Here is an 18,373-nt window from a genome sequence, read left to right as displayed (position 1 = left end):
TCATTTATGAATCTCATTGTGAATACGCCACGGTGGTCTAGCGGTCAGAACACTAGCCTTGTAATCATGGGGTCCCGGGTTCAATTCCCGGTGGTGCTCAAATTTATAACTTGTGTTGGGCAAGGCCGTGGTCTAGGCATCACGGAGGTTTCCTCCGGGGGCTTCCCCGGTTTCTCCGTGGCATCCCAACAATTACTCCACTCACACACAGAAGAAGGCAATGGCAAACCACTTCTGATCATCTCTGCCAAGAATGTATATATGTATGAGCAGGTCCCTGACAACCTGAAGAGGTTGGAAGGATCCTGTTCATAATATATGGACCTGTCGTCAGACAGAACACTACAAATAAAAAAAAAAAAATTGTGAATAGCCAAGAACTGTAGTGCCAAGAAGAAGATTTTCAGACAAATTCTACTGTATATAGTATTAACACAAGGAATAGTTATCAGCTTCATAGACCAACTGCCAATCTCCCATGCTTTCAAAATACATTCTATGCTGGCATCAAAATTTTCAAAAGTCTACCATCTAGCCTCACAAGTCTTATGAATAAAATGTCACAATTTACAGTGTCATTAAAAAGGTACTCAAATAACCTCGGTTTACTCTGTTAAATTTTCTAATGTTCGAAAATGTCTCACAAACGTTGAAAAAGGTTTTCTCGTCTTTGTATAGTATAATTTATTTGCTGTACATGTGTGGATTTATTTGAAACAGTTCATTAATTTATGTCAAATCTTTGTTTATTCTATATGAAAAGTTTATAATAGCTTGAATTGCACTTGTATACACATATTGTACTTTCATGACTCATTCCACATCATACTTTCACCTGACTAACTTATGGATCCAAGGAATGTAATATGTACGTTTATGCCTCGACAAACTTTTCGTCTGTTTGACACATATCCCGTTACAACCTCGGCTTTATGGTATTCATATATGTCTAATTTCTTAACCACATAAACAAAATTTTAACCACAGAGTACAAGAAGTGGAAGCTATTAATTTAACTATTGACTGAATGCCACACAAACTGAAGTTTTAAAGTTTTCACAAACATTAGTATCCTATTTTTATGCTTCTGATGGTTTGTCTATTTGATCTTTGATTTATTTAACTGTGTAGCGTTAAATGACACATGAAAGATGGTTGTGAACGGTGACATGGAAAGAAAAATTGGGACAAATGTGAACGGTGGTTTGAAAAGTTTGCAAAAGCAGGTAAACGTGGCTTATTTTAAGGTACTATGCCCAGCATCTGCCTAATGAGATGGGGCAAACAATGAGAACCACAGTTAGGACCGCCAGTCTCTCAGCCTAGATTCAAACCATGAGCAAACACTGACTATGAAGCATAAGTACCAACTGTATCAAATGTGGTTGCTCTCTGATATTAGACATACCAAGTAAAGCAACAGACTGAAAACAATTCAACTCTGAAGGCTTAACCCATCACCCTGGAATGTCGTGTAACGCACGTTACAAAGCTACCATCCACCGCTGTGGAGTAATGTGCACTGTAAGCAGACTACAATTCCTGCTTTGTGCTTCCATCTCTCAGTCTTTGAATTAAATAAATCCTACTTGCATAGCATTCAAGACAATGTCTGCACTTTCATTCGGTATATGTATCAGCCACGTCTGTTGACCTATCAATGAATAAACCATCTTGGACATTTGTCGATTTTAAATGCACTGCACACAGATAACTTCCACCTCACAGTCTTTGAATTAAATAATTTCTACTTGCATAGCCTATAGTATGAAAGTTTTGGCTTTCATATGGTATATCTATCAGACCTACGGATTTCTCACGAAGTAAATGATCGCGGAAATTTGTAAATCTTACACGGCGTGGGCTAGTGAAGTGGGCATGCAACTGCTGGAAATTTCCTTCACAGTAGGTTGGGGTCTGATTTTAATACCCCATGCAAAAAGGTTAAAGTGAATTATACATAATTAGCCGACATGAAGAAATACATCACCAAATCAAATGCATAAACTTAAATTTTTTGTTGATTACTTCTTACAGTGTACATTAGTTAATTTTGTTTTGAATGGAAAGTATTCAAATAAATTTATAGCTTGAACACCACAGGTACAGCTTTGTTGATATTTACCCATTCACATGCACTAATGGAAACTTTTAATTAAACAGATTAACATTTCCTAGCTTTACATTTGTTTATCAATCAAATTAACAGTAAGTGCCGATCAATTTCCTGACTGCTTTGCTCCATGCGAATCAAAACATAAAGTATTACCATGATTACTGAAGCTGTCTGTGCTCAGAATTCATCATGGAAACTGTACGCAGTGTCCACCATCTTGCTTCCAAGGAAGAGATCCATCTTGTTAAGTATTTCTTGCAGAGAAAGGCTGCCATCATGATCGGCGTCTGACAGCACCAGTAAGGCTACAGCTTCTTCATGAGCATGGCGCGGGTTCTTCGGATCATTGTACATCTGGCGGCGCAGATCACATAAACAAACATAACATGAAGATTTCTGTCTTCTGGGTTGTTGCGCTGTGTAGTCTGGTCGATGTTTAACCAACGTTTCAGAGGTCATACTGCCTCCATCATCAGAGCGATGACGGAGGCAGTATGACCTCTGAAACGTCGGTTAACATCGACCAGACTACACAGCGCAACAACCCAGAAGACAGAAATCTTCATACTCACCGCTGTAAAAACCTCAAATCTTACAAACATAACATGCTCAGAAACACTATTTACGTAAGCGACAATTTTGCAAGCTGTCAAGGACTGTACCAGCTCACATGTGGGAATACTCGTACACTGTACAGTATGAAAGTAAAATGGTTAACACAAATACTTATTAAGCAAGAATTATCACAAAAGTATAACCTAGCACCCGTGAGAGCAAATTGAGAATTTTGTGAATCGCATATCACACATAAATGGGATTAGAGGGGCCAGTACAAACATTCAACAGGCAGATAATATGAAATACTCCTGTGCCAAGTAAAGTCTGTGTTGCCCTCTGAAGGCAATAATTTGAAAATGATATACTTAATACTGTCATAGTTCTCTGATGTAGCAGTGATAAAATGTCTCTTGCATTAAACAACATGTCAATCAGAACATTTTGAAGTATTCTGAAGTGTCTCTAGGTAGATAAATTGTATACCACCTTTCTTTTAGAACATCCGAATTCACACAAATTGCAACATTGTCATTTAAACAATGTTCTCGTGTATTTAAATTGTCAGAGTCTGCAGGTGGTATGTCAGATAATATGGAGTTTTTGCATAGGTAATATGGGAATATTCCATATTATCCAAAGTTCTTGGCAAATAACTTATATCTATAGTATCACAGAGAATATGAATGTGGTTAATAATTAAGACATAAGTAAACGTACTGTATTTTTGTTCCAGGTACTTTAACGTTTTCTTCATCAGTTAAAGAAGCCATGATGAATAAGTTAATTGTGATCAACTTTCTATTCTCTGTGACTAACCAGGTTAGGTTCGATGCTACTATGAGAACATGAAGGTTAAATGAGAAAAATATTTCCAGATTCTTTCAAATTCTAGAAAAGAAATCTAAGAGCATATCCAGCCAATGAGACAGGCCTTTGCATACTTCAGTTCTGACAGCCAGAAGTCATTACTTCTAAGAGGAAAATGAGAAGTGGCAACAATAACGTAAGATGAACAGAGTTCCTTAATTACGCTGATTTTGTGTATGAGCACCAGTGGGGCCCATGTATCCCCATTCTTATTTTCCCACAGAAGAACTGCAGTGACCAGTTGATGAAAGTTGTTCTGTCAATGTCTATTGCTGGTTGTCACCCATCAGGGTAAATACAAACTGGGATCTTCAGACAACATTGTGAATATTTTGTTGACTAAGAAAAATCAATAATAACTGATAATACTCTACAATTAAGAAAGGAAGATTCCCTGTTAGCCATTTAAATGTGGCAGAAATTTTCAGAAGACCATGAAGCTGGTCAGGTGATTAATGAAAATTCTTGACATTAATCTGGCATGTATTTTTCAAGCCCCCTCCCTGAGAGGGCTTTGGGGTGGCTACTTGTGTGGATGGGATGTATGTATTGTCTTCAGTGTAAGGATACGTAGTTTTGTGTGCCAAGGGGAATGAGGAAATTAGTTTCTGAGCACACCTTGTCCTTGGCGGGGAGCAGCACGGTAGCGATAAAAATATCTGTTGGTTTATGAGAGGGGAGAGTCAAATCACTTTTTCTTTTCTGTTCGTTAAAGTTATATAGAGCCATGAGTTAGGCCCAGTGTTTGAATTGCATACGAAGACGTAACATTTTCTGTTCAGGAAGGTTGTCTGGAGAATATTGCCAAGCCAAATTTATTTATATTCTTGTGTGCTTTTTCACTTGATATTATAGATATGAATAAATTTCTTGTTCCTTTTGTTAATTTGACCGTGTTCATTTTCTTTTTCCCTTTCTAACCTAACCTGAGCTGGGACTGCCAAAAGAAAATAACGACAGAAAGAACTGAAACCTGGCATCTTTCGATTGTCAAAGAATGAAACTTGGGTTCCACTATTTACGAGGTGCGATCGGAACGTTTACAGACTGTGTCAATAGAGGGCGAACCGGATGTAGTACGAGCTTCTGCCGCTAGGGGGTGCGGCCTACATTCATAGTGAATCAGTGTGCCAGCTGGCATCTTCGAATTAGCATTTGTTTCTTAGTTATGGGCGTTTTGGTAGTGCATTACACCGACCCTCCTGCGATTTCGGAATGGCGGATTTTCATGAACAAATCAAATTTTGCCAAAGACTCGCCAAAACGGCTACGGAAACCTATGAAATGCTAACGCAAGCATTTGGGGAGTCCTCAATGGGTCGTGCACAAACTTTTGTGTGGCATTCATGTTTTAAAAATGGCCGAACCTCTGTCGATGATGACAAGCGTTCTGGACGACCATCTTCGAGCACAACGCCCGAAAATGTTACGAAGATCGACGTCGTACCATCAACGACTTGTGCGACATTGTTGGGATAGCTGATCAGCTGATTCTAAAGGAAGAACTCCACATGCGACGCATCATGACAACGTGCCAGCGCACACCGCCCTCAAAGTTCGGCAGTTTTTGGCCTCAAACACCATGGCCGTCATCCCGCACCCTCCTTATTCGCCGTGTGACTTCTTCCTCTTCCCAAAGATGAAAATTCAGCTAAAGGGAAGGAGATTTGAGACGATAGAAGAGATTCAGGCAGAATCGCAGATGGTGCTTGACAGGCTGACAAAGAAAGATTTCCAGGGATGCTTCCAGGCTTGGCAGCGGCGCTGGGATCGTTGTGTTCACTCCCAGGGGAACTACTTCGAGGGTGATGGATGAATTTAATACCTGAGATAAGTGTACGGGTTTTTATACGTGCAGTCTGGAAACCTTTCAATCGCACCTCGTACATTATCCTTACATTTCAGTAGTCAGATATATCACATTTCTTTAAATAAATTTGTTACTCATTTCTTACAAAATGGTGTTCCACACCTACATCATTTCCAATAACAAAATGCTTGATTTGAAGCTTTCACAGCGACTAACATTAATAAAATCTTCTCAGGCTATCAGGTGTGTTCGTTTGTTAAAAATCGATGTTTCAGGGACCAGCCGCATCCCCATTAGGATTTGATGTAACTGTTCAACCAGATCACTCCCCATATACCCTACCTTGAGCCTCAGCTTTTAACACAGATGCTGGATAGGATTTATGTGGGAAGTTTTGGTTCATCTGTTACATCACATCCCGATAATGGCGACAGAGATGGTCCCTGAAGTGTCAATTTTCAGCAAACCAACACATATGGTAATCTGTGATGATTTCATTAACAAAATGCTCCTTTTAATAGGAAATGACAAACTCCGGGCCCACCAAACCTCCAATCCAATTGGTACAAGGGGTCCTATCCCTGGGGTAAAACTGCCAGGGCATAAATATGCCCACTCACATTCAATCTAGTGCAAAGGCTACAAATGTGTTGAGCTACGCCTCCACTCCCTTATACATCTTCATTGTGTGGTACTTACGACAACCTTACCTGTACTTTTAAATTAAACAGTACTCTCAATTTTGCACATTGCGAACCAAAAATAGTGCTTTGATTTTTTCCCCTCCAAAATCTTTCAAACATTTCATTATAACTGCAAATCTTTATTTCAACACTCAAGCACTGCATACTTGGAATTTTTTGTTTGGGTTGTGCTGTGTCTGATATGACGAGCAACCACTAATTCAAAATAGTGTGTTTACGAATAAAGTTGAATGCAACTGTCTCTTTTCAGTTCTCAGCTAGGACTGCATGTTTTAATGTCTGTGCAGTGTAACTTCAAATATATGCAGTACAGATAACTTGGAACACATCCATGAGCAAAATTAAGCGGGCATGCCCACAGTACAAAACGAGCGACAAAAATATTTCTATATGTCGGCAAAATTTCTTCAGACTTATTGCATGACCTTACCAGCAACTCCTTTCTGTCTGCTTTGCCATCATGGTTTCTGTCTATGACATCTCGGAATTCCTTGCGTCTCTCATCCTCCCCTTGAGTGAGGGTCTCGCCTTCCTTCTCTCCATCTCCTTCAGTTTGTAAAACAGAAAACTCGTCTTCTGTTAGAATCTCATCCCCATCTCGATCTGTAATGCCAAAGATTCTATTGCAGGTTCGTGCCATTCACAACATTAGTAAAATCTAGACTGCAGTTTTAGTCAAGAAAGACTGTTAATTCACCCACAACCTAGAAATAAATTCAGAAAAAACGAAGTACATGTTAGTATCTCGTCGTCAGCAGACAGGCGGGCAGAATTATCTTAGGGTGGCTAATAAATCCTTTGAAAGTGTTAAAAAGTTCAAATATTTGGGAACAAAAATAACAAATCAAAATGATACTCATGAGGAAGTTAGGAGGAGACTAAATTGTCTAGAAATGCTTGCTACTTTTCAGTTCAAAATATTTTGTCTTCCCATCTGATTTCTAGGAACCTGAAAATTAAAGTATACAAAACAATAATTTTGATTGTTGTTTAGTATGGGTGCGAAACATGGTCTCTCGCTCTGATGGAGGAACACAGATTGCAGGTGTTTGAGAATCGGGTGTTGAGGAGGATATTTGAGCCTAGGAGGGAAGACGATGGGGCGTGGAGAAAACTGCACAATGACGAGCTTAAAAATCTGTACTGCTCCCCCAGTATTGTGAGGGTGATTAAGTCAAGAAGAATGAGATGGGTGGGGCATGTAGCGCGCATGGATGGGACAAGAGGTGTGCACCGGGTATTGGTCGGGAAGCCTGAGGGGAAGAGACTGCTGGGGAGACCTAGACGTAGCTGGGAGGATAATGTCAGGCGGGATCTATGAGAGATAGGAGTTGAAGGAGAGTGGATTTTGTTGGCCCAGGACAGGGTCTGGTGGAGGGCTTTGGTTAATTCAGTGATGAACCTTCGGGTTCGGTAAGCCAACTAATTAGTTCTTTTTAATAAAAACTATGATTAAAGAAACCCAGCTTGTACACCAAAATATTTTGTTGCACTACAAATTATGTTTTGCTATTTGTATCAATAAGTTTCATTTCATAATCATCCACCACTGCTTCTTTAATTCTGTTACTGGAAATCCATCATTATAGGCAATTTCACAAGTTTCAGAACGTAGTAGTTATTACTAAACAATGCACCCATTCATTTGTAACCAAAAGATAATTTCTTTGAATTTCTGAGTTGTGGAAATGTTTTACTTTTACAAACTTCAGAATAATCACTTGAATGTGTTGGTCTTCATTATCAGTGGCTTCTAATTTTACAAATTTCTAAAAAGTTTATTATTAACAACAAATTTCCCTTTAAGTACTATGCTCTTGGACAACATTTTGTAACATGGTAGTCTTTCATAACTAGCCCAAAAGTTCATCACTGAATTAACCAAAGCCCTCCACTGGTCCGTCCTGGGCTACAAAGCGTCCGTCTGGTTCCAAGACTTTTTGGTTATGTTTTTCATAACAATAGTTTTTTATGGTGAGGACCATCCCTGTGACTGCGTATTCAATATTTTCGCAGCTAACCTCCATAACTGGAGGCTGTTCCTTCATCAGCAACCTGAAGACGTGCCATGCCATGATGACAGGAACCCACCATACATGGTGGTTGTCTTTTATAGTGAGAATACATTTAACTCCCAACTCAAACCATAAGCCACAAGATCGCTCCTTCTTTTAGCTGTTTGCAACTACTTATTCAATGAATTTGCATGTGTCCTCCAAATATAAAGGACTTCCAACTATAAAGATGTGCCATGTCATGATAAGAGACTTACTTTACAGTAAAAAATATAACCAAAATTTGTTATGGAAAGTACCACATTTTATACCACAGGACTGAGATGCAAACTACATACACACGACGGCAACCTACAAGCATGTAAACGTGTTTAATTCATTTTCTGTAAGAGTACGGAGAGGTGTATTACGAGGCGCGTCCACAAAGTAAGTTTCCCACTCGTCCCACAGCTAGCAAACCTTATATTGCGCGAAGCGACTGTGCGTACGTGATAGAGCAATGACGTAGCATGGCGCATGCACTAACGGTACTTCCCGCGTTCTCACAGTAGCATCGTTGCAGCTGTTGAAGATGGAGGTTCTTATTCCAGCTCCCGCCGACTGTGAAGTGCGGTCAGTGATAACGCTAGGCCGCACACGGCTCGACGGACAGCAAGTCTCCTGCAGGAGTTCAGCTGGGAGGTGTTTAATCATCCACCCTACAGCCCGGACCTCGCTCCCAGTGATTTCCATCTTTTCCTACACCTCAAGAAATTCCTGTCCGGTCAGCGTCAGCGTTTTGAGAATGACTGAGAGGCGGAGATGGTTGTCACACAGTGGTTCCAATCCCAGGCGGCAGACTTCTATGACACAGGTATTCAAAAGTTGGTCCCACGGTATGACCAATGTCTCAATTCCGGTGGCGAATATGTTGAAAAATAGCTGGACACTTGCTGTATCTGTTGCAATAAATATTTCCATGAAATTGTGTTTTGTTTCTGTAAATGGCCCCAGGGAAACTTACTTTTGGGACGCGCCTCGTATAAAGGAAATACAGTCCCACCTCTGTATCAGTCATGAGAAATCTGACTTCTTACCAAACTTATCCAAGAGTTCATCAACAAGAGCTATGATTGTCGCATGACTTGACTCTGGATGTCTGAAAGAAAGGAATTCATCCAGAGTCAGATGATCGGGGTCACTGTGGGCTGCTTCTGACCACGATGCTCGGTCCCGCATGACTGCCTCTGCACAAAATGAAGAACAATGAAAACGTGTGAATATCAAACAGCTTGCTACATAGGACAAATCAACTACAGTTCATATTATTGCCACTAGAGTTGTCCAATGTCTGTACTGTCGTGTACTTTACCAAACTTTGAGGAGGAAATATTTCTTGCGCTACTTGAGACGACAAAAGTCATGCTCCTGCAGCTACTCTATCACAACAAAAAGAGGCGGTAAAACCTCTCATATCCCGCTGCCAACCTCACTTCCTCATGGAGAAATGCAACTCTGGTGAACAAGTTCCATAAATGTTACACCAGATATGAAGTAACTGTAATGACGTACGACTGTTATATTGTAAGACTTGAGGTTCTCACAGCGATGAGTATGAAGATTTCTGTCTTCTGGGTTGTTACGCTGTGTAGTCTGGTAGATGTTAACCAACGTTTCAGAGGTCATACTGCCTCCGTCATCAGGGTGATGAGTATGAAGATTTCCGTCTTCTGGGTTGTTGCGCTGTGTAGTCTGGTCGATGTTAACCAACATTTCAGAGGTCATACTGCCTCCGTCATCAGGGTGATGAGTATGAAGATTTCCGTCTTCTGGGTTGTTGCGCTGTGTAGTCTGGTCGATGTTAACCAACATTTCAGAGGTCATACTGCCTCCGTCATCAGGGTGATGAGTATGAAGATTTCCGTCTTCTGGGTTGTTGCGCTGTGTAGTGTGGTCGATGTTAACCAACATTTCAGAGGTCATACTGCCTCCGTCATCAGGGTGATGAGTATGAAGATTTCCGTCTTCTGGGTTGTTGCGCTGTGTAGTCTGATCGATGTTTACCAACGTTTCAGAGGTAGAGGCAGTATGACCTCTGAAACGTTGGTTAACATCGACCAGACTACACAGCACAACAACCCAGAAGACGGAAATCTTCGACTGTTATATTAATTAGCTTGCCTTTTAACTTTTAGTGCGAGCAATAGCAAGCTGTAGACACAGTTTCCATAAAACAAAAATAAAAATATCAAAGATGAGACGATGGAAAATGTAAACAGGGGTACACTTACAGAGTCTCGTAAGTGGTTACCAATAATTAAGAGGAACTTACCACCTCCATTTTTAGGCTAACAACAAAACTCTTGCTACTACATCAGAATCATAATTAACGGAAAACCATTATCATCCTCCTGCTAACCTCACCTTCCCATTGCAAATGCTGTTTTAATAAATGAAACTGGTGAAAAAATCTTTGCCATACCCTAAAGGTAGACTTTAAATCTACATGGTGTCACAGTCCACCAGACCACAATATACGTATTCTTTCTTTCTATGGCGCAACAGCCCGAAGTCGAGCCTTGGCCTCCTCCCATGTGGGAGGTTCCTTTGTCTTTTGGTGCTCCAAAGGAAGTTGTGCTATGGATTTTTATCACCCTTAAAAATCCATTGACCTCAGCAGGGTTTGAACCTGCGAATCTTGTGTTCAATGGCGAGCATGCTAGCTACTAGTCCATTGAGGGTGACAATATACATATTCAGGGCCACAAAAACCTAAAATCTAATAAGGAACATTTTAGAATAACTGACGTTTATTTTTTCAGTCTGAAAAAATTTAAGCAGCATCCCTGCCACATCTGAATACTGTGAACACTTTTTAATTTAAAAAAGTGTCTTGTAAATAGTTAGAATTTGAGGTTTTCACGGCAATGAGTTCAAAGATGCCTGTCTTCTCAGTTATAAAGCCACATAGACTAGTAGATGTTTACCAATGTTTCAGACATCCTTCCTGCCTCCATCATTTGGGCAATGAGGCCTCACAACCCAGAAGACAGCCATCTTACTTTAAATGTTTAGATTTGAGTAAGTGGATGCTGTGCTCACAGTTTTGTGACCACAGGGCAGTAAAGTTCGCTATAAATCTACTGCCAACCAATGAATACAGAAGAAAACACAAGTAGAAGCCCTCACAATTCAATTCACAAAATGGACAGACAATATGACCACGATCATCTCACACTTTACGTCCATAAAGAGACGTGCACAGACTATCCAAGTGATATATAAGAGAAGTTACACGTACCTTTGATAGATCTATTTAACCCTCTGTGTTTCTTGTCATGGTTCTCTGCATACTCTTTGCTAAAACCTTTCTGCCGGAGAAAGTACGTGTGATACTCTTCCCACGATATCACTCCTAAAAACAATAATCAGTTACCAACTGAATAATAATTTGATATGGGAGAAGTACTGGTTTTCCACGTAAAGAGTTTCGGATAATTGACAACGCCTTCATTATGATTCAAATCCTATATTAAACTGTAGGTTTCCTCACCTTGTCATCATGAATATCTTGCCCAATGAGTGCTCCCATCTAAAACGTGGATTTCTACATTAATCCTATCTACATAGGCACAGGACGCAAACACGAAAGCACAAGCAACAAAGAAACATAAAAAAATGGCTGACTAATCAATCCTTTCACTATCTACACTAAATACAGAAAATTGTTACATGAATCGTCATTCTAACAATCACTCAAAAGCATTCAAATTTTCTTCCTATCTCCTAACTATCATGTTTGGTTTATTGAGGACTTGGAAAATTCATAAACATATTTTTCTTCAAACTAGGCAGTCATTTTATGTTAAACAGAATTACTTAACTACATTATCAAGCGATATAAAATTTTTAAAGTAATATTAATTTCCAAACACTTATGAAGGTTATAAAACCATTTCTAAATCACAAATAGCAGCAGAAACTGTGGAAATGGGCCTAAAATGTATTAATCAGAACTGAATTTAAAACAGTGCTTTTCATTCCTCCCAATTTTCCACAAAATTATACAATATTGTTATTTTGCGCTTACAAATCAATTCATATAAAAAACATATGTAAATTCTGAAGATTATTTGAAATATTTTACCATGTCACACACACTTAAAAACTAACACAGAATGAGCTATATTTGTTTGGTAGAGCACGCAGCATGCATGGGGGTAGATAAGAAATGTGTAGAAAAGTTTGGTTGGAAACCTGAAGGGAAGGGATAGCTTGGAAGACATAAGCGTAGATGGAAGGGTAATTTTTCAACAGATCTTTGCATGAACAGGGTTGGAAAGTGCAGATTGGATTCATCTGACTCAGGAATGGGACTGGTGGCAGGCTACTGTCAAAATGGTAATTGTAGGATTTGAGGTTTTCACAGCTGACAGTATGAAGGTTGCCGTCTTCTGGGTTCTTGAGCCGTGTAGTCTGGTAGAAGTATACCGACATTTCAGAGGTCCCAAAGGTTCATTACCATGTTCACAATAGGCTTTTACCAGTCTTTACTCCGAATCAGATTAATCCAATCCACACTCCCAAACTCTATTTCCCTAAAATTCATTTTAATATTATTCTCCCTTCTACGCCTTGATGTTCTGAGTGGTTTCTAGTTTTCAGGCGTACTGACCAACACTTCGTACTCATTTCTCATCTGCCCCATGAATGCTACATGTCCTTCACACTTTATTCTCCTTCATAAGGTCACCCTAAAAATATATGGTGAAGTGTACAAACTATGGAGTTCCTTATTATGGAATTTCCTCCAGTCTCTTGTCACTTCATCTCTGTTACATAAAAAAATACTGTTTTTCCTTCAATGTGACAGACCATGTTTCACACCGATACAAAACAAGCGCTAAAACCATAATTTAGTATATTTTCATATTTGCATTTTTGGATAGCAGATGGGGAGACAAAAGATTCTGAACTGCATCGTAGCAAGCACCCTCCAAATTATATATACTCTTAATCTCCTCATGAATGCAATTCTGATTTATTAATGTCATTCCCTAACATCTGAACTTGGCACACAAAAAAAAATTCCTTCTTGACATTTCTCTCACGTAAAATCATTCAAAGTGGCAAAAATCAATTTCAAATTTGTACAATACACACAAATAAATACAATTTTCCTGGCCGACACATAATCCAATACGTGCATAAAGAGTGGAATATTGAGTCAAATTTTTAATTACACTTACACTTTTTTATAAATGACTATAAACTCAAAACTAAGCCAATTACGCAAAATATGCATTCAGCTTTTCTGGTCATTTTTCAGAACAGAATTATATTATTCAACTCTAGAGGGTTCTGGCGATGGTGGATTACACTTAAAATTATTCATTGTCTAGAATTTTTCCATTATCCTTGTTTATAAAGAAGAAACCACGACATTTCAGAAACTGGCTCTGTTTCCGTCTTCAGGCGAGGGTTACCTATTCGGTCGGGCCCATTAGATAGAGGACGATGGAAAAAGTCCAGACAACAAATAATCTTAAGAATTATATTATGTTTGACATGCAATTATGGGACAACATTACACTTCCACAGGCCAGTAACATACTTATGTAGCTTATAATATGCAGCATGGCACAGCACATAACTCTGAAACTTCACCAAAAAATTAACTGTACAAACAGAGAAAAATTCAATAAACTTCAGACACTTCTGATAATTTGTATTATTTACAAATTATATGGCATGAAAATGTGCTTACACAACTTATGTAACATAATATGAAAGTAACTTCTCGGCATTTTTAAACAAAACATCAAGGTACCAAGAATTCATAGTTTTCAAATTACAGAATTCTGACGATAAACAACTTTCACATACGGCAAAATGGCAATTTATCACAGATTAATAAATTGGTGGTGTACAGAAAATTTTGTGCTGAAACCTGAAGTAAAACCTATGGTTCTTTAAATCATTCCTTAAAACTGACATTTCATAAGTCCAGAAATGTACACAGATTAATTTCAATACACGCAGATAAATACAGATCACACAGAGCTAACCTACCATTCTTGGGATTATTATCAATGGCATCAAACAATCCAAAGTTATCCCTCAGGGCTTCATTGATATGTTCCTGAATCTTTTTATTGATCCAGTCTGACAATTCTTGCAAACTGAGGAGGCCATCTCCACTGACGTCAGCACTACAAAAAGCAAGACACAAATGCAAATTAAAACTTACTGCCAAGAATAAAGATTCGACCACCAAGTAGTAAATTTAACACTGACAAAATTTTATGCCGTAAAGATATATCGGTGGAGTGGAGGCATTAACTCACACATTAAAAGACCTTGTCATTAGCCTGTCTAGCAACAGATTTAAGCAAAAATGGAGAACCTCAGCCTCACATTATTGTTGGCGATGGCGGATTTCCTCTTAAACCACAGATAAATGTCAACAAAGCAGAATAATGTCATTGGAAACAGAGCAAAAGTTGTGAGCCAGAGGAGTTGCAGAGAATGTATTTGGTATCCTAATGGCTTATTGGACAGCAAAAGTAAAGTAAAGTTTGTCCCACTATACGCCATGTAGGCGCTTGGGGGGAGTGGAGGTATAGCTCCTCTCTTCCTTGACCTCGGCACTAGATGGGGGTGAGTGGTCAGCATCACGCCCCGGCCGGCTTTACCCCCGGGAAAGGACCCCGGTACCCATTGTAGAGGAGGCTGGGTGGGCCCCAGAGGCTAGAGGAAAAATCCTCTGCCCCCGTCGGGGATCGAACCCCGGTCGTCCAGCCCGTAGCTAGTCACTATACTGACTGAGCTATCCCGGCTTATTGGACAGCATTTAGAAAAATGTTAAAGTGTCAATGCAGCCAGAAATGTTGTATTCTTCACAATATGCTGTGAAGAAATCACAATTCTGAACCTTACTATACAGAATACACAAATTTAGTCCTCCTGAAAGAGAGAATCTTACAGAGATGTCGATGTGGGTCTTCTGGGCCATAACACTGTGCGGACTTGTGTGTAGATACAAAATGTTTTAATAAACACAGCGTTTCCATCTTTGACACTGAAAACTGAGATAACATGTTTGACAAAAATGTAGATATCTACCTATTATTTATTTATTTAGTGTTCTGTCTGACGACAGGTCCATATGAACAGGATCCTTCCATCCTTTTCTCTTCTCGGACTGGGACCTGTTCATATACGTTCTTGGCAGATGATCCAGAAGTGGTTTGCCATTGCCTTCTTCTGTGTATGAATGGAGTAATTGTTGGGATGCCACGGAGAAACCGGGGAAGTCCCCGGAGGAAAACTCCGTGTTGCCTTGACCACGGCCTTGCCCAACACAAGTTATAAATTCGGGCACCGCCGGGAATCGAACCCGAGACCCCAGGATTACAAGGCCAGCGTTCTAACCGCTAGACCACTGTGGCTATAGATATCTACCTACAAGTGAAAATTGTAATATAACCCAGAATACCAACATTGACATATTCACTGCTGTGAGAACCTCGAATCTCAGTCTTTCAGGGTTCAATCTGTCCCTAATTTTGAAAGATAAATCATAAGTAATGTAAAGGAAGAAATCATGATGTATTTAATATACTACACACTGTAGGTTCCTGACAAGACTGAAGAAAATCACAACAATCATAGCAACCAGTTTTTAACAGGAATTAATACTGGCTTTCTGGTTGAATTTTTACTGCAGTTGCTAACACAGATGGTTAGATTCAGATTAACAGAGTTCAATCTACTCTTCAAAAATCTCTCCTCCTTACTATTATCATATATTCTTCAATAAATGCTGACTCAGTTTATTGATCAGACAACAATTTTGTTCACCACACATTTCCTTCACAAGCAAAATTATTATGAGAAAGTATTCTCCACAAATAACTGATCACAAATTACCTGTAAAGTGAATAAGAGAGTCACTAACACTGGCAGGACTTGGCATTTTCCAAGTTTAAAAAAAAATCAAAGAAAAACAAAATGACAAATCTTCACTCAATGATGAATAAACCAGTGGACAAAATGTATTTTGCTCTGATCTATTCCTACATCCAAACAAATCAGTAAAATGTTAACAAATCATGAATGAGCAGATGAGTGGGTTTGTTAAGACATGAATATCTTGTTCATTTCAGGCAAATAATCATTTTTGAAACACAAGTTTACTGTATGATTCTCATAGTGCACATAAAAATCTTAACCTTAATTTAGTGTATTTATTTTTTTATTTAGTGTTCTGTCTGACGACAGGTCCATATGAACAGGATCCTTCCATCCTTTTCTCGGACTGGGACCTGTTCATATACGTTCTTGGCAGATGATCCAGAAGTGGTTTGCCATTGCCTTCTTCTGTGTGTGAATGGAGTAATTGTTGGGATGCCACGGAGGAAAACTCCGTGTTGCCTAGACCACGGCCTTGCCCAACACAAGTTATAAATTCGGGCACCGCCGGGAATCGAACCCAAGACCCCAGGATTACAAGGCCAGCGTTCTAACCGCTGGACCACCTCATCTTATTATTATTTAGTGTTCTGTCTGAGGACAGGTCCATATGAACAGGATCCTTCCATCCTTTTCTCGGACTGGGACCTGTTCATATACGTTCTTGGCAGATGATCCAGAAGTGGTTTGCCATTGCCTTCTTCTGTGTGTGAATGGAGTAATTGTTGGGATGCCACGGAGAAACCGGGGAAGCCCCCGGAGGAAAACTCCGTGTTGAGAATAAGTACTGCTTAAACACATGAACTGAATTTGAAAAAATACATGTCATATGGAAGTTATATTTCAAATAAATTAATAAAATCCAAGTATTACCAATGAATAAACAGCAATTCGCTTTTAAATCATCAACATTCGTGTGATGTTTGTATATTATTACAATACAGTTATCTACACTGGAATAATAATGATCATGCAACTATATAAGGCTCTTTTTTTGGTGTACTTTACATTCCACTGTACACATTCCTGTCACAGCCATTATGTGCTCTTAATAACCATAACCAACTTTTATGAACAAACATTTAACCATGATGATGTGATCATTGAAAATAATTTTAAAGATGGCTGTCTTCAGGGTTGTTGCACTGTGTAGTGTGGTAGAAGTTTGTCTATGTTTTAGATATCCTTGCTGCCTCCATCATCAAGGGTGATGAGGCAGCAAGGACCTCTGAAACATTGGCAAACTTCTACCACACTACATGACACAACAACCCAGAAGACAGCCATCTTCAGACTCACCCCTTTGGAAACCTCAAATCCTACAAATAATTTTAAATTGTACCAGAACTTCAGTGATTATAGATTCTGAAATGATTTGTTGAGTAGTGTTAATGCTTGGTTCTTAAGTGTGTTTCATGGCTATGATTGGATTGTATCGCTGAAGATGGGTCAATTGAGGAAGAGTCTGCTATGATAACATAATTAATGAGACTGATTAAATTTATTGCAATTCTATATATATATTACTTCTAAATTAATTACATTCCTTCCTATTGCTCTATCTTCATTGTCTGTAGTCCATCTCACCTCACTCCACTGATCATTACAGTCTGACATCATTCATGACAGAGATGCAACAGATCTCTCACTTTTCCAAAGAACAACATTACTGCTAAGGACACTGAAACTATTACCAATAACACATACTTCTTAAAAATATTCTCCAGCAGTGTCTTCGGATCTTCATACTGTGGCCCTTCTTTCACGTCTCCAATGATTACATCTTTGTGAAAGTTTATGTTCACGTCTCCATCTCTTTCTAAACGAACAGCATCTACATGATTGGTCAATTTTTTAATTTCAGTCTGAGAATAAATTGGTCCAATTTGTTGTGGCAAAGATTTAAGTGGAAAGGACAACATCCAGGTCACACCAAATAAGATCATATACAACAGAAATGGTACAGCAAATGACCACCGCTGACAGCAGACTGACACTTTCTTCCTGCAATAAAACATGCCTGTTCACTAGCAAGCTAATACGAGAGTGGCCTGACTGATGATTGGACGTAACACTGATTTATGTAATGAAATATGTCATTCTCCGAACAGTTCTGTATTTTATGCTTCTGAAACTGTATACGATAAAATTTTCCACATGACGGAGTAGGTTATGGGGCAAGGACCGGACAGACTCCCAGCCCCTTTTCTTCCTACCTCAGACTACATGTTAAACCCTAGAACAAAAACTTTCATTGTACACCTGTTACAATGAGATGCGGAAAATTATTCATGAAAAAAACAACACGCCTTATACACATGTACTTTACAATCCGACATTGGAAATTAAT

The 18,373-nt window shown here is 39.1% G+C and overlaps 1 protein-coding gene across 2 annotated transcripts in view; it reads right to left on the bottom strand.

The window, feature by feature from the left end:
* Positions 1 to 18,373, bottom strand: part of myd (stromal cell derived factor mayday) — a 24,155-nt gene extending 5,782 nt beyond the window's left edge. Inside the window, exons 1-7 of one of the 2 annotated variants that reach the window (XM_087345417.1) lie at positions 18,240 to 18,373; positions 17,731 to 18,027; positions 14,122 to 14,261; positions 11,351 to 11,464; positions 9,147 to 9,296; positions 6,486 to 6,658; positions 2,270 to 2,470 (exon numbers count right to left, since the gene is read on the bottom strand). In XM_087345417.1, coding sequence (XP_087201543.1) covers positions 2,294 to 2,470; positions 6,486 to 6,658; positions 9,147 to 9,296; positions 11,351 to 11,464; positions 14,122 to 14,261; positions 17,731 to 17,969 — 993 coding nt within the window. In that variant the 5' untranslated portion in view covers positions 17,970 to 18,027; positions 18,240 to 18,373 and the 3' untranslated portion in view covers positions 2,270 to 2,293. Of the gene's footprint in view, positions 1 to 2,269; positions 2,471 to 6,485; positions 6,659 to 9,146; positions 9,297 to 11,350; positions 11,465 to 14,121; positions 14,262 to 17,730 lie in introns of both variants that reach the window. The other variant, XM_087345416.1, reaches the window with a different exon arrangement.

Source organism: Zootermopsis nevadensis, unplaced genomic scaffold (genome assembly GCF_977971745.1).
Source record: "Zootermopsis nevadensis isolate Lab colony 2312 unplaced genomic scaffold, Znev_1.0 Znev_ptg000009l, whole genome shotgun sequence".
Taxonomy (NCBI): domain Eukaryota; kingdom Metazoa; phylum Arthropoda; class Insecta; order Blattodea; family Termopsidae; genus Zootermopsis; species Zootermopsis nevadensis.
Note: the sequence above shows the minus strand (reverse complement) of the source record. Positions and strands in the feature narration are given on the sequence as shown.